Source organism: Asterias rubens, chromosome 5, assembly GCF_902459465.1.
Source record: "Asterias rubens chromosome 5, eAstRub1.3, whole genome shotgun sequence".
Lineage (NCBI taxonomy): Eukaryota > Metazoa > Echinodermata > Asteroidea > Forcipulatida > Asteriidae > Asterias > Asterias rubens.
Genome location: NC_047066.1, coordinates 18,763,883 through 18,787,810, shown reverse-complemented (window position 1 = coordinate 18,787,810; position 23,928 = coordinate 18,763,883). Strand labels below are relative to the sequence as shown.

The window sequence follows — 23,928 nt, the reverse complement described above, 5'->3', positions numbered from 1 at the left end:
AGTGATAGGAGTTGTTAGGTGGTAGTTTGAAGAAAATCGGTCAAGGGATTCCAAAGTTATGATTAATTTACAGGTCAAGTTCAACAAGGCCGTTGCTAATAGCAACTAACGTAAACAATAAACAAACAAATAACAATGTTATCAGGGTCCTAATTAACAAACTAAGGTTTCAAGTCGCACAAAACCTAAATATATTACTTCCTTGCAAAAAGTTTTATGAGAATAGAAGAAATAAAACAATTTGATTGCTAGGAATTTAAATTAACAAGTTTTAAAGAAAGACCTAAAGTCCCGAGGGATTAGTGAAAGGTGTGAATATTGACTTTTCACTGCTTTTTAAACAAACAAACAAACATTGAACAAACCCATGTTTTCAAAGGAACATATCTCAAAAAGTAAATGTCTGACAATGTTCATTTTTGGAGCACTAATAGAAAAGTCAGGTGCCTCAAAAGAAAATAAAGAACAACAATAACAATCCATTATCTTATTTATTGTTTGTTTTTTAAATATGCAAATTATGCCTAATTGCGGGTAATTTGATCCCGGTTTTATAAATAAACAATGAATAAACTTGTGTTTTCAAAAGGGAATATCTCGAAAAGTAAATGTCTGACTACCTTCATTTTTGGAGCAGGAATAGGAAAGTGAGATTCATTTCAGATAATTTAACAAAAAAACAAAAAAAACCATTATGCTGTTTATTGTTTTGTTTCTTAAATATGCAAATTATGCATAATTGGTGGTTATTTGAATCCCGTTCTATAATAAACTCACGTTTTCAAAAAGGAATATCTCAAAAAGTAAATATGTCACCACCTTCATTTTTGGACCAGGAATAGGAAAGCAAGATACCTTTAGGATATGTATGCAAAAACAATATCCACCAACTAATTTGTTAATTAATTAAATTTGTTATTTTTTTTAAATATGCAAATTAGGTGTAATTGTTGTTTCAAGAATTTTCATCAAAATAAGGGCAGTTGTTGTAGAAAATATGTGTTAAACTTAAAGTTATTTATTAATAAAAGTAAATGTTAATTAAAAATCAAAGAAAAACTGAACTGTGTTTAATTTGCTCCAACTTACAGACTGATAATTGTTTTATACAGAAGCTAGGTTGTGCACTGACTCTACTGGACGTTTCAGTTAAAGTTTAGTAAAATTGAAAAAAAAAATGAGAACTGAATTCTGAAGAGTATAAAAATCAACTCAAAAGTTTGTTTTTCGAAGATAATATGAATACACTCTATAAACAACCAAAATTTCTCTAGAAACAATTTAAAATTCCCGCTGTTATTCTTCAATTTTGGTAAACAATACTTGCGACACTTTCCACACGTCCGATCTTAACCTTGGAAACGTCAACAATGCACACTCAAGCCCGATGGTCGGGCGTCGGAAATCTTGACGCGCGATCATAAAAAGACATGGTTTTTAGGCCTCAGTCTTAGGATTGCGCGCAAGTCTTCCGTCGCGCGACCATCGCGCGACCGACTATAAACCGGCCTTCTCACGGGGGACGCGGCGCTGTAGTCTCCATTTTGCAAAACCATTGCGCAGCATACAATAGTCTGGTTTCGGCCCAATGACGTCACCCCGTAAACAGCTTTGCCGTGTGCTGCATGCGTTACTCTTTATAAGAGGTGGAAACCAGACAACTAGCTGTATACACAACCTCTGTACCGGATAGGTGCATAAAACTTGAGCAACCCCTCGTGTTGATTGCGCTTTCATCGGAAACTGCCTCGTTCTTGAACTTTGACACTGCTGTCATTCGTTAGATCACGAATGGGGCTTTCCAACGGTATGCAACTGTATCGCGGGCTGACAGGCTTTCATTGCGTTTAATCAAACGCTACATTTGTTCGGTGTTTTATTAATTCAAGATCATGTTTATCGCCCTGACCCGGGTTAAATATGAAAAGATAAACATCTAAGCTTCATTTTAAGGGGAAGTATGACAATATTGGGACATATTTCGTGAGACTACAACCACAACGAAAAACTTCATCACGCTCGGAAACAAAAAGTTAATAAATCGACGGGACGCAGAAAAGCGATGTTTTCAGCGCAAAGTACGGATTTAAATTGCCCTATTCTAGAAAACTAAAATTATAGTAAGTGTCAAATTCAATCAAGTACTACATCAAAGTGGTCTTAATACATTCATTTTGTTAAAAAAAATTTTATTCTCCTCCATTTTGTTAAAATAATTTTTGGAAGATGAAACATTGACACTGGACGTGAAAAAGTTCGCCATTTTTACGCGTGTCACGTGACCCGTTTTGACATCCCTATTATTATTACATTCACACAACAACTTGAACACGTCATGCAAGTCACAACTATAATTTATAAACCACGACACGACTGCAGTCCGATAAAATTTGGCAAGATTATCTAGTCTACTTCAAGTGAAACACCTACCAGCTATTACGTACTGATAACTTGACCTCCCAAATATGATATAATCTTGTCTAATACTAAAGGATTATCAAGAGAAAATTTACCTCAAATGTTTGCAGCAAAAGTTGTACAGCTCTGCGTTTTTGAGTTTCGTGAAATTATAGTCAGGCGCTGTAAACACTGGTACGCTGCTGCGTATTTTGATATCTTATACTGTAAAGAGAACCAGCGATTTGTGTCTGGTACCACTCTTCGCCTTTAGCGCGTGTGCAACCAAGGATAATGTCAAAGGCTAAAGAGTTGAGCCATTTACAAAACAAACTTTGCAGACGACAGCTTGAAAATAGACGTGTTTTATCAATTTTGGAGCTTAAATCAAGTGATGCAGCGTGAATTGGGAAGCTTTCCTTTTCCTCCACCGATAAGGGCGAAATTAAAGGACAATGGTTTCGGAATTGTGGAAGATGTTTTCGAAATGAAACCGACAGAGTTAAGCAGAGGTAGAATTGTGCAGAGTTTTGCATTAACCAGTTACGATATGTTGTGGTTTATTGAACTTTTATTTTGTTTAACATGTTTAAGGCAGTTATTTATTGATTGTATGTTATACTTGTGACTGTTTGGGGGTCTTGGATCATTTATGAATTTCATACTTTATTTCTCTCGAAATAAAAAGGTCATCAGGAGCCAGAAATATAAAAAAAAGTAGAAGAAAGTCTCGGTCGGGGTGCCATTCGGATTTCGGTGTAGCTTATCTTTAGTTTTAGACTTAGTCTAAAATTAAGAAGCCTCACAAGTAGGTCTGAATTATAAATATTCCTTATAAAAATCCACATCATAAAACCTTTCTTGATTACGAGTAATGGGGAGAGGTTGATAGTATAAAACATTGTGAGAAACAGTTCCCTCTGAAGTGATGTAGTTTTTGAGAAAGAAGTAATTTTCCACAAATTTGATTTCGAGACCTCAAGTTAAGAATTGAGGTCTCGAAATCAAGCATCAGAAAGCACACAACTTCGTGTGACAAGGGTGTTTTTTCTTTCATTATTATCTCGCAACTTTGACGACCGATTGAGCTCAAATTTTCACAGATTTGTTATTTTATGCATATGTTGAGTTACACCAATTGTGAAGACTAGTCTCTTTGACAATTACTAATAGTGTCCACTGTCTTTAACAACTGTAGCTCACAAGCCTGAGGAATTCTGTAAGCAACGGTGCTTGCAATGTGAACCAGATACACTTGATAAACCCCTACTCTTCCATAAGTGTTTTGGGTTCTTTTACATCTACTACCGATCCTAGCACACGGGGCTTAATGTCCCAAGCAGTTGTGTTAAAGTATCTTGGTCAAGGACACAAGTACCAGGACCAGGGGTCGATTTCACAAAGAGTTAGGACTTGTCCTAACTTAGGACTAGTCGTAGGAGATATTAAAAATGTATGGCTAGTCCTATGTTAGGACGAGTAACTCGTCCTAAGTCGAGATAACACTAGTCTTAACTCTTTATGAAATCCACCCCAGGACTCGAACCTGCAGTATGCTTGATGAACAGGGATACTAAATTTAACATCATTTAATTTAGCTACTACAATATTTTCACCGTATAATGATCCAGTTATTCTTTTTATGGTATATTTGCACCAGAGCTGGCAGAGGCGCTTAGATCTTTCTCAATGGAGAAGATTCTGGTTGGTATTCACTACTTCCGTTGCCATGACTACACGGAGCTGCTTGCGTTAGTCAATGTACTACCCGATATCCTCAAGAAACACGACAAGGTACTGTGCTTTTCTCAAAACTGAGAAAAAACAAAAAAACTAGGCATGTAGTGTTTGTAAAATTGTAAGCACTAGGTGTTCTCGGCGAATTGCCCGAACACCTAATAAATGTATCCAGGCCCGAAATTTCATCTTGAGCAAGGCAATGCCATTTTCATTGTGCAAAGGGCACTTCCATTTGTAAATCTTGAAGTCTGTGGGAAACTTTTGAAGGGGCACCTTGGCCAAGACCAGGGCAACAAAGGTCTGCTTCTTTGTAGTTTTTGGCCTGCATGTCCCATCTGAAGTTTGTTTTGTAGATCAATAACTAAAAGTAAAACCTTATTTTGTTGCAGGTGAAACTTGTTGTGATTGACAGCATTGCTTTCCACTTCCGGCACGATTTTGATGACTTTTCCTTGAGGACAAGACTTCTGAATGGACTGGCGCAAAGTCTAATTAGAGTTGCATCAAACCACCAATTAGCTGTAAGTGTTCCTAGAAATTACCAAGTCAAGATATTGAATTACTTGGATCATTAAACTTAATGGATGAGCAGTTAATCTGACTGGGGCAGCTCTACTGGTTTGTGCATGATCCAATTGAGTCCACTGTTTGGAAAAGGAATTACATAAAGATAACAGGTGTTAGTTGTCAGATAAAAAGGATGTTTTAGTTTAGCCTCTTTCTTTAAAGGAGCTTTCCCGTAATGCAGCCAAAACCCATGCACCCAATTCTGTATGGTTTATATTGAAATAGATCTCTTTCAAATTTGTTCAATCCCGTATCTTTTTTTCCCCTTGACTAGGTTGTGTTGACAAATCAGATGACAACCCGTGTTGGCAGTGGACCCTCTCGCCTTATCCCAGCGCTAGGAGAGAGCTGGGGTCACGCCTGTACTATTAGATTAATCCTCTTCTGGAGAGACAACCAGAGGTAAATTTAGTGTGTCACTGCCTGTGAGTTTACTAACACACTAGATACCCCAACAAATTCACATTTTCTTGTTTATAGTTTGACGTATTGAGAAACAGTTGTAAATGCTATCATGAAAGTAACTTTGAATCATAAAAATCGACCAAATAAATCTTGACAAAAATAGTAAGTAGGCTGTAGGTCAGGATCACTGGCCTTGAGGAAGTGGGTTCCAATGTGTACAACTAAATTACTAATAACAGCGGATAAGACTCACAGTGAAACCAGCAAGTAGAATTCACAGAATTTTACCAATTGGAAATTCACGTAATGGGAGACTTGGAGGCGCTAGATGGCAGCAGACTTACCGCGTAAATGTCCATTGTTTAGGTAGTTCTGAGCATGCGCACATTACCGAGAACAATGGATTTTACCTGGTAAGTCTGCTGCCACCAAGCGTCCTGAAAGTCTCCCATTAGTGTTCTTGTTCCTGACTATCTCTTCCTTTTGTTTAAGGTACGCAAATCTCTACAAGTCGCCCAACAAACAAGAGATGACAGTGCCTTACCAGATCACGGTAAATAGACATTTTTATGTACTAACTTATTAAACTCATTTTCCAAATTCCCCCAGAAACCATACTTAAATGTACCATCATAAATTGACTACAACTTACCCTTCAACATTTGCCATTCCATCATCAGTGTTTTGAATTAACTTACAAATGTTTTGTCGTGGCCGGGCAGTCTAGGTCATCGAACCCAAGCTCTGGTGTGGTCAGAGTGGGTTTGAATTCCCGTCATGACCCTTGTGCCCTTGAGCAAGGCACTTAAACATAAATGCTTCGTTAAAAGTTGGGAAGGAAAATACCCATGCCTACATGATTTGGGACTGTGAAGGGGGTAACCCTGTTTCAGCCCCAGAAGTATGTGGCAATGTGGCCCTTGTGACAGTTAAGTGTAGCCCTCACCTTGCAGTGGCTGTCTGTGGCATTGTAATGTTAGTTGATCTCTCATAAAAAAAATATACAAAAATGTTTTCATTCAGGGTTTTTATGTTTCGTTTTTCCTAGATGGATGGTCTAAGAAGCGTTCCAAGGTCAAAGGAAGAACATGGATCTCCTTCAACAATGGAAGCATATGAACAGGGCCAGGAAACCACAGAAGACAGTTCCTTTAACCCTCGGAAACGATCGAGAACAACTGATCAAAGCTGAAAAGTTTGGTCGCTGTTGTGATATATTTTTCTGGATAAGGTTATAATAATAATAATTTGGGGGGCTAATCGTCCTTACTCGCAGCTAAGAGCTGAATTGCGAAGGACACGGCTACAACGTGTTCGAGAAGCAGGCATGCAAGGGCGCATTCAGCTGCCAGCCACATCAACCCATTATGACCACGTTGCACAGCCAAGATCGAAAGTGTTTGATTTTTTCCTGAGGGAGGAAAGCCGGATAGTCTGGAAAACCCTTGTGGCACAGCAGAGAACCAACGCACAACTCAACTCACATATGGCCCCGACCGGGAATCGAACCGGGGTCACTTTGGTGAGAGGCGAGCGCTTTACGCACAAGCCAACCATGCCACCCTGATTACCAGCCAAGGTTACCAGCCAAGAATAAGGTTACCAGCCACAATTTTGGAAACATGTTTGCGACTGGCAAGTTTTTTGCTTAGCAGGAAATAGCTACATGTAGGCATCATTTTAAGCTTCAGTTTCTTCATAGAGCTTATATTGCGATTCCCTCCTGGCTGATTTTTCTTCATTGTCGAAAGGTATTGTGGGAAGGAAAAGGGGGCATACTAAGCCCCTATTCTCCTTTTCACAGGATAAATGTTGACTTTTCTATGCAATGAGCCGTGTTGATGCCCCTACAGCAACGTTAAGTAATGCTAACATTAAGCATGGATGTTTTTGCAGCCATGCGCAGTCATTTTGAATCCATTGTGTTTCATGTACATAAGAGTTAATGGTTAGTCTTTATATTAAACATTTGTTATTGAGAACAAAAATAAAAGAAACAAAATCTTGTGCATTTGAATACAGAAGTTTAAATTTGTTTTATTTACAAATGAAGTGCTGGTTTTTAAAATAGTTTCAAGAAGAATGTATTTATCTTACAAAAACACTGATAACAAATTAAAGACACTGGACAGTAATTGGTAATTGTCAAAGACCAGTCTTCTCACTTGGTGTATCTCAACATATGCATAAAATAACAAACCTGTGAAAATTTGAGCTCAATTGGTCATCGAAGTATGCGAGATAATAATGAAAGAAAAAACACCATTGTCACACGAAGTTGTGTGCGTTTAGATGGTTGATTTAGAGACCTCAAATTCTAAATCTGAGGTCTCGAAATCAAATTAGTGGAAAATTACTTCTTTCTCTCGAAAACTATGTCACTTCAGAGGGAACCGTTTCTCACAATGTTTTATACTACCAACCTCTCCCCATTACTCGTTACCAAGTAAGGTTTTATGCTGATAATTATTTTGAGTAATTACCAATAGTGTCCACTGCCTTTAAACAGTACATAAATAATATCAATATAAAAAAAGATGCAAATATTGGATGAATATGCAGGCCTTGAATTACACGGAGGCCCTGGAGGGTCATTGCCTCCGTTGCCCTGGTCTTGGCCCTGGTGCCCCTAAGGCTGTAAAGATTTCCAATGGAAGTGCCTTTTGCAAAGTGAAAGTGGGCTTGCCCTTTTAGATGAAATTCCAGGCCTGCATATGAGTGCATTGTCGCAAAATATGACCACTGGTGAAATATACGAATATTCTTCACTTTAAAAAGAAGATTTCACTGAGGGATTATCTTCTGCAACAATGCACGAACAAAACGCATTCAGTTATGGACCTTATGCACATGATGTCATATCGGTAGGGCGCCCTCACCTAGAGGTAAAAAAGCGGCCATTAATTGGCCAAACCTGTGCGCAACATGTACAAACCTGTGCGCTTTTGATTATTTCGTCATCGTTTTACCTCTAAGAAGGCGGCTGGATGAAGTCGATGCATAAGGTCTATATGATTTATATAATTTGCACATAGATCCTTTTCTATTAAATATTTTGCCCTAAAAACATAAACAAGGAAACTCCTTCACCCCAATCAGAAAATTTACAAAACCCCAAAATAACGGTATATAAATTTACAGACATTTTTTGGAGAATATTATTTGGTTTTAGCCTCACAACGATGTGTGTTAGCCCTGTGCACTTCCCCAAATTCTTTGGAAAAAAATCACAGGCATATTACTCGGGTAGGATTCGAACCCACGACCTTTTCTAGAGCAGGGCCCAATTTCATGGCTCTGGAAGCAGGGTATTCTGTGCTTACGGCAAGCCTATTTCACGGGTTAGCGGCGAATTTTGGCTTCTGCGCATGCGTACTCCACGTTACTATGCATTCTACGCTTGCACGTAAGCGGGGAATCGTGATCGTAAGCGCAGAATTCGGCAGTAAGCAGAGCCAGGATAATGGGCCCAGATGTCTTACCAACTAGACCACAGAGATTGCCCGGTCGCAAAATATTTTAGTGCAGTTTATGTAAATACAACAGAGTATGTTCATACAAGTGTGAACATTGCAGTGACAACTGTGATGTTTAAATGAATGATACAACAAAAGGCACTGGACACTATTGGTAATTACTCAAAATAATAGTTAGAATAAAAACTGACTTGGTAACAAGCTGTTGAAAATATTGGGAGAAGCGGCTGCCTCTGAAGTAACGCAGTGAGAGAGAGAAGGTAATTTCACACTCAAATTTTAAAGTACTTCAGCTGAAAGCATACAAGCGGGTGCACCAATGGGTGTTTTTCTTTCATTATTCTCTTGCAACTTTGATGATCAATTGAGTCAAAATTTTGACAGATTTGTTATTTTGTGTATATGTTGGGATACACCAAGTGAGAGTACTGGGTCCAATTTCATAGCGCTGCTTAACGGTATAGCAAATTTGCGTGCTTACTGTAGCAGAACAATTTGCTTAAGCCTTAGCGTATTTCACATGTTAGCAGAAAAATTAGGCGGCCATATTGCGTGTTTACCGTGGATTTTTATTGTGATGTCATTTATTTTCGTGTGGTAAGCACCGGAAGGTTAGCATGCCTTTTCGTGTGCTTACGGTTAGCAGCGCTATGAAACAGAAATTGCACAGTAAGCACAAAATCAGCCGGTAAGCAGCGCTATGAAATTGGGCCCTGATCTTTGACAATTACCAAAGGTGTCCAGTGCATTTAACATGAATGGGTTAGTAGGTAAAGGAAACAAAGTGTGCATTTTACCAGGTCCAAACATGCAAGACTTGCACAGTTTATTTGATGTCTTCAGACTGATGCTCGTCTTGGTTGTGGTTTGATGGAATCAAATTATACTCCCCGAAATACCAACCCAAAAAAATGTAACATCGTAAAAAATCATTTTTTCTTTGCCTTGCCTGAGTTTTTGCCGCTCTTTGCACCTCCACCGTCAACACTCGCCAACTTCTTCTGAAGCACCTCGTCGTTTAGTTGGATCTGCTCGCCCAGTGATTTCCTCAGTCTGGAAATTTCATCATTCAACTGAGATGTGATCAGCTTTCGCAATTCCTTTTGAGCCGGAGTTTCTTCTGTAATGATACATTAAAAATAATTCTTGATGCTCAAATGTTAATGCAAAAACAGTGTATCCTTGTACTAAACGACTCGTTACATACCAGTTTGAAAGCGCAAAATGTTCTTCTCTCAATTAAAAATACGCCTGAACAGGGCTTGAAATAACCCACAGCAATTGCTGTGGTGCCCTGGGCTTTTGCAGTGGTGCCCTTTACAAAGTTCAAGTACAATTTCCATTTCCAGAGGAAAATGGCTGTGCCCCAAAAATAAAATTCAAGGCCTGCCAGGATGTACACGAAAAAAAAATCCCAAAAACTGGTGCTGAGCTACAATGTATTTGCATGGCAGGTCTCTTGTTACTAAAAAATTTAAAAAGATTGTTTGCACACACAACTATAAATTATGTTTTCTTTTACCGTTATTCACAATCTTTACACTTAAAATTAATTTGTCTTTAATTTGAAGTTAACAATTTCCAAAATTGAGTTGTACCTCGAGGTGGCTCTTCTATTTGCTGTTCTTCCTCCTTGTTCAGCTGTTCCTCTGACTGCTCTCCCTCCACTGATTGTTCGCCATTCACATCACCAGCTGCAATATTAAAACAAAAACAAGGTTGGATTAGAAGCAGTTAGAGTATGAACAGCTTCGCTCTACAAACACTATGATCCACGACATCCTTTGTTCTAAACACACTTGGGGAGACCGTTCTTTTTCACATGCTGGACCATCTCTTTGGAATGCACTTCTATTGAATCTCAGACTAGTAGACTCACTAAATACATCCAAGATTCAATACAGCTTAGTGTTTCTACAATACAGCTCCACTGTACATGCGCCATGCTCCTCAACATCCCTCATTCTAAACACACTTAGGGAGACTGTTCTTTTTCACATGCTGGACCATCTCTTTGGAATGCACTTCCACTGAACCTCAGACTAGTAGACACTCTCTTTAGCTTAATATAACTTGAAAAATCATCTTTTTTTATGTGTGCCAGGATCAAGTGTATTTCTGACAGACAGGTGTTTAAATTTACCGCAAAAAACATTTAAAAAAACACACACAATTTTGCTTGTGATTTCACAAGCTGTTAAACTACAGTTTATGTAAGGTAGCCCAACTGTGCACAAAGAATGCATTCACCACGTGATGTTGTCATATTGCAGGCTGGTACAGTGCATATATCAGTCAAAACCATATGGATGACGTTGATTGGCCAGACAGTAAGAGGGGTTAAAAAGTAATCCATTCATTGGACGACTTTTTGATAAACCATCCCTGTTTGGTTGACCCATAGAGCTATATATATTGACTAGAGCGCTAACACCCCGTTATACACGCACTAAGGTTTTGAAGCCGTGTGGGCACATCCATGTTTATGTACAAACCAATACAAAAGCTTGAAATTTTGTACGGCAATTGTACGGCTATTTGCATGATAGTGCGTTTGTTCTTTTCTATGTGTCATCGAAGCAAAAAATGCAGCAAATGTGAACGCACAATCTGCTGATGAGCGTACAAAACTGCGAGCGCCATGTGCGTCATGTTGAAAAGGCGCGTATACTTTTTTTAGTACATCAATCAAGTCGAACATACGGTTTTCGTAGCGCGGACGTGCGCGAATGGGCAGTCGCGTACGAAAGCGCACATGCCGAATTAAAAACAAATCGCGGCAATGTGTGTTCTCTTAAAATTAAAATCGTTCCGTAGTCACGCAACACATCAAACATGTCGACGCCCAGAGTGGCTTCAAAACGCAGAGCAAGTTAGCGCTCTAGTCAATATATATTGCTCTATGGGTTGACCCCATCTCTGGGCCCAATTTCATGGCTCTCTTACACAAGCAGGGAATCCTTTCACGGATGCGTACTTTACATGGCTAGGCATTCTGTATTACACAGCTAGCACAGAAATACCGCGCTTGAACAGTAAAGTATGCGAGTAATGGTGATCGTCAGCCAAGAATTTGGCGGTAAGCAGAGAGCCATGAAATTGGGCCCTGATTTTATCCAGGAAAAGAGGCCAATAGTGGTGGAAAACATTTGTATTACTCACCCTCAGAGGGAACAGGAGTCTCTGGCATCCCCGCGTAGGAAATGGACAGGTCCAATCTGACCATGGGTGTGAAGACATACTTGTAGAGTTTATAGTGGCGGAAGTAAGTATTGAGAATGTACTCTGTGATGATCTTAACCTGGTCTGGGCTGAATAGGTTGATGCTCCATGGTGGACGCTAAAGGAAAAACAAAATCAGTTAGTAAATTACTCTACAAGTTAACGATGAGCAAAACAGACTTGGTGAGGAGCACTGGAGAGCTGTTTATGTTATAAAACATTGTGAGAAACAACTCCTTTTGAAGTAATTATGTACTTTCAGAGAAAGAGGTAATTTTCAACACCAAATTTGAATCTGAGAAAAGCTTTAGGCATCTGAAAGCACACAATTCTATGCAAGAAGGGTGTTTTTTCTTTCATTATTTTCTTGCAACCTCGTTGATCCATTGAGTTCAAATTTTCACAGGTTTGTTATTGTATGCATATGTTGGGATGCACCAAGTGTGGATACTGGTCTTTGACAATTACATGAACTGCCTCTAGCTGCCAGGCAACCTCGGAAGTCTAAGACACTGTAAGACACTGCTCTAGAATTGCAAGGGTCGTGGATTCAAATCCCACCCGAGTAACATGCCTGTGATATTTTTCACAGGACTCGGGAAAGTACTGAGTATACAGTGCTAACACACATCGGTTTAAAAAAAAAAAAAAAAAAAAATTAATATTCTTTATCCCCGATAATTACATGTACCATAAGTGTATCAATCAATCAATCAATCAATCAATCAATCAATCAATCAATCAATCAATCAATCAATATAACATTTATTTCCACATTCACATCACATGTAGGCATCATCCTAAAAGCCGAGGCTTGTGGCGGATGTGCCCGTTACAAGATTACTGAACAAAACAGGAAAACAGCACTAAATAGACGAATAAATAAATACTAACTGCTACGGTAGATAACTACATAAAGGTTTAACCATGGTTAAACAAGATGTTTATAACTCTGAAGCAGAACATGTATGCAAAGTAAACAAAGGGACAGCAATTATACAAAAAATACAAATTAGAAAACATAGACGAGTAAGTAGGTGGGTAAGTAAGTAACGGCTAAGCCAACTACCAGTAGAAAAAAGCAAATCGATCAATTATGTTGAGAATTGATTGTTGTATCCTGAGTTTAAAGACATTGTTGTTGTTTGTAAATTTGTCAATGCCAAGTGTCTTCCAAAATCTATTTGTAATCTGTAACAGACAGTTGAGTTCAAGAATGTTTTTGCAACCTTTGAAAAAGTTGTGTTTTAAAGCCATTGTACACTTTTGGAACAGAAAAAAAAGAAAAAAAGTTCACAGATTTACAAATAACTTACAGGGTTTACGGAAGGTAATGGTGAAAGACTTCTCTTGAAATATTATTCCATGGAATGCTTTACTTTTTGCGAAAACATTAAAACAATTATCAATTCACGACATTGAGAATTACGGATTATAGTAAACACATGTCATGACACGGCGAAGCGTGCGGAAACAAGGGTTGGTTTTCCCATTATTTTCTCCCGACTCCGATGACCGATTGAGCCTAAATTTTCACAGGTTTGTTATTTTATATATAAGTTGTGATACACGAAGTGTGGGCCTTGGACAATACTGTTTACCGAAAGTGTCCACTGGCTTTAATGCATTTTTTGTCTCAAATGGTATAAAGACAAGGCAAAGTGTTTGATTCAGTTATTACATGCATTTGTAGAAACTTCACACGAAAAAAGTTTCAATGATTGTCTTGATTACCTTAACTGCATGGCACAGCACCATCTCTTTAAAGTAGCTGTACGTCTGCTCCAAGTTACCAAATGGGGTCTCTGTAAATCAAAAAATAAACCATAAATATATAGCAAGGGTATACCTATGAGCAAGTTCGAGTGTGCACAATGGTTAACTAAAGGTTGACCATTTTGACTCGAACCCAGGCTGGTCGACCATTGGTTGACTACTGTGGTCGACCATTTGGAACCAGCCTCGAGCCCATGGTTTCTTCACTGGTCCCAACAGCATATTCCATTATAACATGTGTTAAGCGCAGAGGGGAACCAGTGACACTTTAGCGAAAAGGTGGAAGGTTGACTAGACTACCAAACGAGTCGTTCGGGTGCGCATGTGCGTTGCTTGTCTGTGGTCGACCACTGGTGGACTATTTGTGCGCACTCGAACTTGCTCTAAATGGAGAAAGTTTTTAAACCTAGCAATGTGCCAGGCTGCATAAATGGGCCCAGTTTTGGTAGTCAAAATGCATGGAAAGATGGCGAGCGTCTACCTGCACTATACATCGCCTAAAAAGCACAATATTATGCACAAGAAATCCGACTCTCAAAATGATGTGTGCAAGATTGATTGTGTCTCAGATGAATCGGGTCAATACAAGAAATGAATGTTGCATACATCGCAATCCTGGATGCTTCTTGGAAAGTAACATGTTGAATGATTGCTAGTTAGTTTGTCAGTGGGATTTAAAGGGTGGCTACAATGTTTTTTTTTATTCATTTAAACAATTAAACAGGAGTTTTTAAACCTCACATATGTTTTATTAAATGCGCAAGTATTTTAAAAAAGGTTTTAAAGAGATTAGGGGAACCCGCCCCTGAAAAGGGAGCCTTCATTTGCATAAACGTGACGTCATGTCGGTAACCCAAGCTGTACGTCCATGTGCATAGTACATGTACACACGTGTGCAGTGTGTGGCCTGGAACCTAGGCGCGTGTAGTTAGGGAGCAGACTTTTTTTGCCGATGATTTCGATGGTAGGGGAGGGGGGGTAGTAACAATCCACAAAACTTATTCGCTAAGTACACAAGTTAGATATATCGGGAATAAACAAAACACATTTTATTGATGTTCAATATATATTTCAGAAGTGAATGACAGCAAAATTAACTGTTTTATTTGAATTCACTGCAGCATCCCTTTAAGCTGGTTGGGCGAGGATATATCAATACTGATTGCAAAAATAAAATTTGACCATGGAGCCCCTTTTCAATTAGAAGAAACTACTCACCATTGCATACTTCATGCGTCTTCTTGAGGATAGAGAAGAAGGCACTAAGCTGCTCCTTATTGAAGCCATTATCCAGAGCAAACTGTACTGTGTAGTAGTAGAGATCCAACAGAACGGATGAAGAAGACGTCTCATCATGATCTTCCAGCTTAAACTGGTCTGCTAGAATGCTGCAGAGCAAATAAGTACATAATAAGTATACTATTGTCTATAGCTACAGAATGATTCACTAATAGTCAGGCTATGAAGACATTATCCAGAGCAAACTGCACTATGTAGTCAAGATTCCCGAGAACAGAAGAGGAGGACGTCTCATCATGATCTTCCAGCTTAAACTGGTCTGCTAGAATGCTGCAGATCAAATAAGTACAGAATAAGTATACAATAGCTACAGAATATTCAACTGATAGTCAGGCTATGAAGCCATTGTCCAGAGCAAACTGCACTGTGTAGTAGTAGAGATTCGAGAGAACAAAAGAGGAGGACGTCTCAACATGATCTTCCAGCTTAAACTGGTCTGCTAGAATGCTGCAGATCAAGTACAGAATAAGTATACAATAGCTACAGTGTGTTTCACTATGTCACGCTATGAAGCCATCATGCAGAGCAAACTGCACTGTGTAGTAGTAAAGATTCGAGAGAACAGGAGAGGAGGATGTCTCATCATGATCTTTCAGCCTTAACTGGTCGGCTAGAATGCTGCAGATCAAATAAGTACAGAATAGCTACAGAATGTATTGATTAGGTAGTATTGACTGGTCCATGCTAGAATGGAAAATTCTTTCTCGAAAACTGTGTTACTTCAGAGGGAGCCGTTTCCATAATGTTTTATACAATCAACAGCTCTCCATTGCTTGTTACCAAGTAAGTTTTTATGCCAACAATTGTTTTGAGAAAATAAAAATTGTGTCTAGTGCCATTAAACAATTGTGTGCATGTGAAATCAAAAGTATGTGCTCTTAGTATTTGACTGACCTGCGGACATCTGCCATGGAGGTGGCGTTCATGAGAGTCTCAGCTTGCGTGACATCTATGTCTGCCCTGTTCGAAACAAAGAATTGACTTTCATGACAGATTTGAAGTTCAAGCTTTCCTTTCTTGCAATGCAAATTGGGAAGGTAGTGCTTTCTGTTATACCGGCCAGGCTTCAGACTGATGATACCCAAGCCTACGTATATTCGTAAGAACTGTAAAAGGGGTAACCCTGTTTCAGCCCTAGGAGTAGGTGGCAACGGCCTCAAAAAAAAAATTACCTTGAAGTGGCCTTCAGGCCTCGTGGGTCCTGGTGACTTGCAAAAAAACCAACAAAAAAAACAACCCAAAAACCCAACACAGTACATAGACATCACATTCATCATTTATTAGCTTTCTTCCCATCTGTTTGTGCATGCATGTAATAATAATAATAATAAACAGTTTTTATATAGAGTCTTGAAGCACTTTACAAGAAAAACATATCAAAATGCCATTAATACAAATCAACAAAGCTAAAGATAAGAATAAACAAAAAAAGCAACAGAAAACAACAGAGAACTACATGTAATTGAATAAATATGTTTTCAGCAGTGATTTGAACTGATTTTCAGTCTTGGCAGTTTCGATGTGGTTTGGCAGAGAGTTCCTGAGTACAGGAGATGATGCTCTTTCGCACACTCATGAGTGTGCAAAAGAGCGATGACCGTCTTTGTACGTGTGACTGGTGTTTGTAGTTCTAATGAAGAGGTAGAGCGGAGATTGCGAGATGGTTTGTGAGTGTAAAAGAGGCCATGTATGTTTAATACTCTAGGCCCGTATGCTTCATTTTTGAAAGGGCATTTTCTCATCGATAAAGGGCACCCTATGGGCACTTGAAGGGCACCGAGGCAGTGACCAGCAGGAGGCATGGAGGCAATCGCCTTTGTTGCCTCCATGAAGTACCCGGCCTGTTTCTCATGGCCTACTGTTCTAGTCATTTTTAAATTCACATATTTTGTAGTTCAGCCATGTGTTGCAAAGACTGTTTTTTAATAATAAAAATACATCTACAATGTATAGATACTATCTATGAAATCAGTCCTAGTAAAATTTTGAAAAACTGGGCCCCTACCTATAGCACAAATGTCAAAATAGAGAAAAAAGGAAGATTTCTGTAGTTGGGGTTTACAAGTTTTCCCCAATTTGTTGATGTGATTTTTGAAAGAATTTCTAACAATCGTCCTACTTCCACCGCTCAGTAATATTTTTACTAATCAACCGTTTTTCCTCTTGCTAATGAATGGTGGTGAAAAAAAATAATGAAATTAACGAAGCCAGCAAGTGATTGGTCACTGGAGTACAGTGTTATGTGGAATGATTTCAATGCACATCCAAATAAATTCTGTAAGTTAAGATGTTTCATCTGATCTTGTTTAAGAGGCAGAATTATTTCTTTTGAACACTTGTTGCCATTTGCAACTCATCACATTGAAGTTCCAATGCTGCCTCACAGATTGCAAAGTTCACAATACAACGGCCCGCGGTGCACTTCTGTGAAAGTGTTTAGACTAGTGCAGTGGATTTCAGATAAATCAAGTCAAGGAATTCAAAGTAATGAACATTATTTTTACAAGTTTTCTTTTCGTTCTGCAAAATGTGTCAGGAAAACATGAGGACTCCCTAGGAAACTTACCAGATACAGACTTGGGCTTTATGGTCCCTGGGCTGCAAGGAAATAAAAAAACAAAAGTTATGTTTGTTTCGACAACAGCCTTCAATTTAAATGGTCTGAACTGATCTAGCTAGCATTTGACACTTTTCAGAAAAGTTTCCGTATCACGCCACCACTTTTTCATTCGATATGAAATAATATAATAGTTAGTATCTAATTTACCGCAATAAAGATATCTTTTTTGTTTAATTGAGTGAAACAGAGATGGCAGGATACAGAATTAGAAAGTTATCCATCCAACATATTTTCAAAGAAAAAACCATCCAAAGAGTAGAGTGTAGTCGTAGAGAGTGATGCTCATTTCATTTAGTGTAATACTATTACATTAGTAGTAGATTAGAATGAAGCTGCACGCCTACATTTAAACTTTACATAGTCATGGCATAAAAGAGGATAAATTGTTAATTTTGTTTTTGTTTTTCTTTGATTTTGAATGTTATTGTTAATCCCCCTTTCCCACCCACCCCCAACAAAAACAAAACAAACCACAACCAAAATAAAATAAGGATAACTTTCCGTATGGCGCCACCACTTTTTCACTCATTTTTACAAAAAGGGATATATCAATCAGGTAAATTAGATACTATAGTATATTATTTTATTTCGAATGAAAAAGTGGTGGCGCCATACGGAAACTTTTCCTAAAATAATAAGATTCAACGCTTTATGGAGCTGGCGGGGTAGACTACACGGGGATTCGACTTCAGTACACACACGGTCAGTCACCCACACAAACAAAACAATCCAGGTTAAGTGATAATGCACGAGCTTCCCGATGCACTCCAACAATTAGGGCAAAATTATTTTACTTACTTGAGGTATTTTGGGCACTTCTCCCGGCATTATGACTTCTTTTATAACTCAGCTTGCAGTGCTATATTAAAATTACCAGTTGGCTTTATCTATGCACAAGTTCCATGTCTTAAACTTAGAGAAAACGGTAAATATTACTGAAGATTTCGTCCTTCACGTCGAACTCTGCTTGTTGTCACCATGGAAAAATTACCACGACTCTTGAGGGCGCCCTGTCATACGAGCGGGCCGCGCCGGTTTTGGGCACAAGGGAGAGCCACGTCATTAATAGACAGTGGATTGGAGAGAAAGAGTTGAGACGGGGCGAGAAAAGATGAAGAGCAAGTATTGCTAGCTACCCAGAAACACTGTATTGACAATAAGCAACAAGGAATAGAGATGGTAGTTGGACTATTTAAGTTAACTGGAAGTCTCTCCTCACGCAAAAGTAAAACTGTGGGTTTTCTCTCCTCACGCAATAGTAAAACTGTGGTTTTGTTTGCACTCGGTGTAGTGCCAATACAAGACCTACAAGCTGTGCGCCTGGAACTTAAAGGTTTATAATTGTCAAAATATATATATTTTGCCATTCTGTATATGCACTGGGGTGAGCCAGTAGGTTTGATGTTAGTGGATCCAAGAGCAAGGATAGCTTCATGAAACAAATTCACTTAAAAAACTCGGTAGTTTCAACTGTTGTTTGTGCATGTAAACACAAGGAAAATTTGTTTATAGATTACGTATTTTTATAGTAATGCAATTTTTAGCCAACAATTAAAATCTTCAGCATTGTTTGTTTGTTTGTTTGTTTGTTTGTTTGTTTGAATGATCTTTCCATCAAGGGAACTCAGCAAAATCCCGCAGGGGATATAAACACCAAGCTGGCAACAGCCAATCTCTCTCACAAACATTGGTTTAACGTCTATGATTGTGAATCACACAAATCAAGAAATTGCGATTCAGTAACTAGACGACAATATTTATTCTAGTCATTGTGAAATCAGCAGTTAGCTGGGGGATTCAAACCTACAACCTTGTAATTGCAAGTCCTGCAGTCTAACCACTAGACCACGGTTAGCTGGGGGATTCAAACCTACAACCTTGTAATTGCAAGTCCTGCAGTCTAACCACTGGACCACAGTTAGCTTGGTAGGATTCGAACCCACAACCGTGTGATTGCAAGTCCTGCAGTCTAACCACTGGACCACGGTTAGCTTGGTAGGATTCAAACCCACAACCTTGTGATTGCAAGTCCTGCAGTCTAACCACTGGACCACAGTTAGCTTGGTAGGATTCGAACCCACAACCGTGTGATTGCAAGTCCTGCAGTCTAACCACTGGACCACGGTTAGCTTGGTAGGATTCAAACCCACAACCTTGTGATTGCAAGTCCTGCAGTCTAACCACTTGACCACGGTGACTTTTAAACAAGTACTCGAATTCAGAGGCAATCATGAGATTTAAAGATGACGAATAAATTTATTGATCAGAACAAGAAATTATCATCCATTTTTTGTTAAATAATTATTAAATGGTTAAGCAAATAACCCTAGTGCAATAACATTAAGTCACTTACACAATACAACACCGATTGACATGATAAAGTTAATTAATTAGAACGGTAAATTTGATTAATGACAATATACTATGTAAATATTATCAAGAAAAGTTGGTAAAATTATGATGGTCTATTACCCAATAAAATATGGTTATTTAAAGGCAAAGAAAGTTGAAATTTTATGGATTCAAAGTAAGAAAAACATTAAATTTTTGAAACCATCCTCCCCATATGGCGTTCAAAATCATTCGTATATTGATTTATTTTCAAGTGATCCCAGAGTGGTAGACCTACTTGGTTAAGTGGACTGATCTATAAGCAGAATCTCGTCATACTAAAATTTGTGCTGAAATTGTATTTGAATTTTGCCTCAAACTGAGATTGAATTCACCAAATGTAATATGACTTACTTTAAAAATCAATTTTTTAGTGTATCCCTTTTGTGGTAGGCCAACATGGGCCCAATACTCCGACGACCAATCGAGATCATACTTTCACAGGTTTGTTATTTTATGCATATTATGATGAGATACACCAAGTGAGAAGACTGGTCTTTGACAATATTACCAATAGTGTCCAGTGTCTTTAATTTTGGAAATGAAGATTAAACCAATAGGCAAATGCCAATGAAAATTAAAAACAAAACCAAAAACGAAATACAAAATTTCGTTATATATTCTACTTTAGACGACATTTTGAAACATCCAATCAGAACTGTCAAAACATTCATATTGCCAAGACACGTAGTACACCCGGTCATGCGCAGAAGGCTTTTGCGGGTTATTTTTTATACACTGACCAGTGTGCCGGCTCGCACAGGTTCGTTTTCTTGTCACAAAGGCATGAGAAATATTAAGGTTGTAGAAAGCCTACTCTTGCCACTTTGCAACCATTTTGTGTGATAACCTGTATGCACGTACGAGTAATGCATGCAGATATACCATACAAAACGAGGGGCCAGACTAGTTCCAGTTTGCCCCGCCATTGTGTGAACAATGTCTGTCACATGGCTCGAGCCCTCACAACTCGCAAACTTACTTTTTCCTTTTCTCTAAAACATTACTCTGTAAAGATAAAAGTGGAATTCTACTCGCACAAGACCCTTTTTTACAATAATTATTCGGATAAAAATGTTCATCATAAAACAAGAACCAACAAAATGAGTCTATAGAAAAGTAAGTATTTCGAAACGACTTCATTAATGATTACTATATTACATACCACATAAATAATTATTTGAACTTTACCTTATTAATGAAAGAATAGCAAAATTCTTGATCGTGCAGATCCATTGCCTTTGTACACAAAAATCTCAGGTCTGTCATCAAACAAATGTTGTCCAATATTGGACCTGGACTATGACGGAAGTAGTTAGCCATGATCGACTAATTGATTGAATTTATTCGGATAAAAACCATACTAGTATGGTTTTGTACTGGCTAATTTGAGGTATACAACAAACTGTGAACCGCTCAGCAATTTGTTTCCAAGGTCTCAGCTATAGAGGAGTTGTCTTATTTTAAGACTTTGCTTACCAGTGGATGACGCTATGTAAAGCAGTGCCATCTTTGACAATTCATCTTTGACATTAGTGTTTTTAAAAGGTCTTCCATTAAAACAACTCTCATTAAAAGCTATCCCCTCACAGCATGAAGTTGGGCATAATGCTTGTTTTAATGCTAGCAAAATACCATATTTTAAATGAGTGTAACAGCCAATCGTCTGGCCCGAAACCTATGATGAGTATTGGTCAATGTCCTGCTCCTCCTCTGTATAATAACAATACATCGCCATTTATACTTGACCAACTATTCTTATAAAAACAAACCACAGTGAGTTATACCGTCCACAGTTGAGATAAAAAATCACAATGTATAATTATTCGCTAAAACCTACGCCAACAATTCAAAAAATTAAGAAAGTGTTTAAACATCAACATTGACAATATATTATTATTACTAATATTGCTACTTGATAGCGAATAGAATATCTAATTTTCTGATAAATATCTTATGAACAAAATGGTTAAAAGGTAGTAATTTCAAATCAAAATATACAAACAGCAATTTTCATGCATTTATGTACAAAGTTCATTAAACGAATTATGAATCTTAAAATGTTCCAATAATTTTAAGTAATTAATTTGATCAAATCTTTAGCTTGTATACCAATAATTAAAACCAATTAAATATTCACACGTGTACGAAAACTTAAATACTGCTTCTACTCTTGTACAATTATTTGAATAAGTTTTACCTATGCACGGCACCGCTCTCGTTCCATCCTCCGACAGCGCGCGTCTTTTACAAACAACGGGCACCATTTTGAAAACATGTTCATAAATGTGATGGCAGGAAACTGTTCATTTCCCGCCTTAAATTATGTACAAAATTTAGCTGGTATCACTCAGTCATCATGCTGAGAAAATGCAAGATACATTTTACGGGTTTGGTTTAATTAGGCCTATAATCTATAAGTAATGGGATTGGAAATGTGCCACCACACCACTTGTGTTGCGTCTATGTTCACAATAAAACATGGCGACTACTTTCGCAATAAAGCTCTCATCTGATTGGTCGATGGAACGCTATTTGCAGGCAGGAGCGGTTGTGGTACAGAGAGGCATATAAACAGCACCATTGATACCAGAAACCGATCCCGATTGGCGGATTCGGCCAGAGTAGTCTCTCCAAGGACAAACGAGGCTTATTTGCATAGAAGTCTTAACTTGTTTTGTTTTTCCCCAAAACAGTGTATAGGGGTTTTAAGCAAATTGCACTCATTTGTCCCCAAAAAGAACAACTCACTGGGCACGCCACATAAAGGCACGTCCACCAAAAATCAAGGATTAATAATAAAAAGTTTGATAATTTTTGTATAATCATCACCCTACAGCGTAATAAAAAAAGAGATCAAAATACTGTTAATCTATTTTAAAGAGAAATTACCATGGACATAGAAACACTTCTTACGTATGTACAGCACAAAAGACAGACCGCATGCTTGTCTAAGACAACCACTAAGTGTACATGCACAACATATTAATATTTGTATTTACAAAACCTCAAGCGAAAAATTATTTACCCGCCCAAATTTACACACGTATCCCTATTGGATTTTCAAACTTTTCACCGTTAGCCCGCTCGCCTATAACGCAACTAGGCCGCACTTACTGCTCCATCAATACACACTGGCCCGATACCCTTGCATTTATATCTGTTACGTCACGAATGACGTCATCCAATAGAAACTGCCGGCAGCTTTATGTTTTTCCCTTATTTTGAGACATTCAACACTTGGTTACTGCACCAATTTACCACAATAAAGACATTATTCAACAACATTTAAAACGTCCTGAAAAGTGGTCAATCAAAAATCTTTTAGGTAATACATACAATTGCTTGCTCTCAGGGAATGTTCACAGTAGGAAAGCTTTAGCAAACAGTCATATAATTTAGTTCTTTGTACAAAAAAGTAATTTATTTTTTTATAAAATTGAAAACATTACATTTGACAACAATAATATTATACATGCTACTGTTCTAAAAAGACTACTATCTTAAAATCTTTTCAATTAGAGAGCAAATTGAAATATAAATCTACATTAACATAGATTCAGGTAAAAGCCTACAAATAGTGTGTTATCAAACACTAAAAGATGACAAGGTTTTTTAAGTTGGCTTTTTACGCAAACTGCCCATCCGACGCCGTGTCGGGCAGTCACCATTAATCTTGACCCATTCCTGATACCAGTTCTAACCGGATCCAACCAGCGTAAACTAACCACTTAAAACTTACATTTGTTGATTTCTACTTACACTAACCCACGTCCTCGGCAGCCATGTTGGATTTTAAAAGCATGGTGCATTTGAGGTTGAAGACAAAACTATACCAGGTGTTCCATCAGAAACTAGACAAGATGGCTGATCTTTGCTGATACCCCATTGGTGAAGTTACTGAACGCCCTCAGCGTCTCTGAACTGTGCATCAAGTTATAACACAAGTGAAGTTACGGCTTTCACTTTTCCGGGTGTCCGTTGACTTTGCTAAAATAAGAATATATATATATAAACAGTGACAACCTTAGAAGA

At 38.2% G+C, this 23,928-nt stretch overlaps 4 protein-coding genes across 4 annotated transcripts in view; 1 reads left to right on the top strand and 3 right to left on the bottom strand.

The window, feature by feature from the left end:
• LOC117290830 (DNA excision repair protein ERCC-6-like) overlaps positions 1–2,555 on the bottom strand; it is a 30,560-nt gene extending 28,005 nt beyond the window's left edge. The window contains exon 1 of the mRNA XM_033772388.1: positions 2,514–2,555. The gene's annotated coding sequence lies outside the window, so the exon portion shown is untranslated. The remainder of the gene's footprint in view (positions 1–2,513) is intronic.
• A 166-nt stretch (positions 2,556–2,721) lies between these two features.
• Positions 2,722–7,110, top strand: LOC117290787 (DNA repair protein RAD51 homolog 3-like). The gene is made up of 7 exons (XM_033772341.1): positions 2,722–2,909; positions 4,058–4,191; positions 4,527–4,658; positions 4,979–5,106; positions 5,602–5,662; positions 6,158–6,340; positions 6,689–7,110. The coding sequence occupies exons 1-6, from the start codon at positions 2,792–2,794 to the stop codon at positions 6,299–6,301; spliced, it is 717 nt and encodes a 238-aa protein (XP_033628232.1). The 5' UTR covers positions 2,722–2,791; the 3' UTR covers positions 6,302–6,340; positions 6,689–7,110.
• Positions 7,111–9,284: 2,174 nt separating this feature from the next.
• Positions 9,285–19,115, bottom strand: LOC117290715 (coiled-coil domain-containing protein 189-like). Its single transcript, XM_033772250.1, has 8 exons — positions 18,301–19,115; positions 17,449–17,480; positions 15,777–15,842; positions 14,802–14,971; positions 13,542–13,612; positions 11,748–11,925; positions 10,184–10,279; positions 9,285–9,705 (listed from the first exon to the last, which is right to left on the bottom strand). The coding sequence occupies exons 1-8, from the start codon at positions 18,328–18,330 to the stop codon at positions 9,515–9,517; spliced, it is 834 nt and encodes a 277-aa protein (XP_033628141.1). The 5' UTR covers positions 18,331–19,115; the 3' UTR covers positions 9,285–9,514.
• Positions 19,116–19,733: 618 nt separating this feature from the next.
• Positions 19,734–23,928, bottom strand: part of LOC117291015 (nitric oxide synthase, brain-like) — a 52,955-nt gene continuing 48,760 nt past the window's right edge. The window contains exon 26 of the mRNA XM_033772612.1: positions 19,734–23,883. Within this exon, the coding sequence (XP_033628503.1) occupies positions 23,856–23,883 (28 nt within the window). The 3' untranslated portion in view covers positions 19,734–23,855. The remainder of the gene's footprint in view (positions 23,884–23,928) is intronic.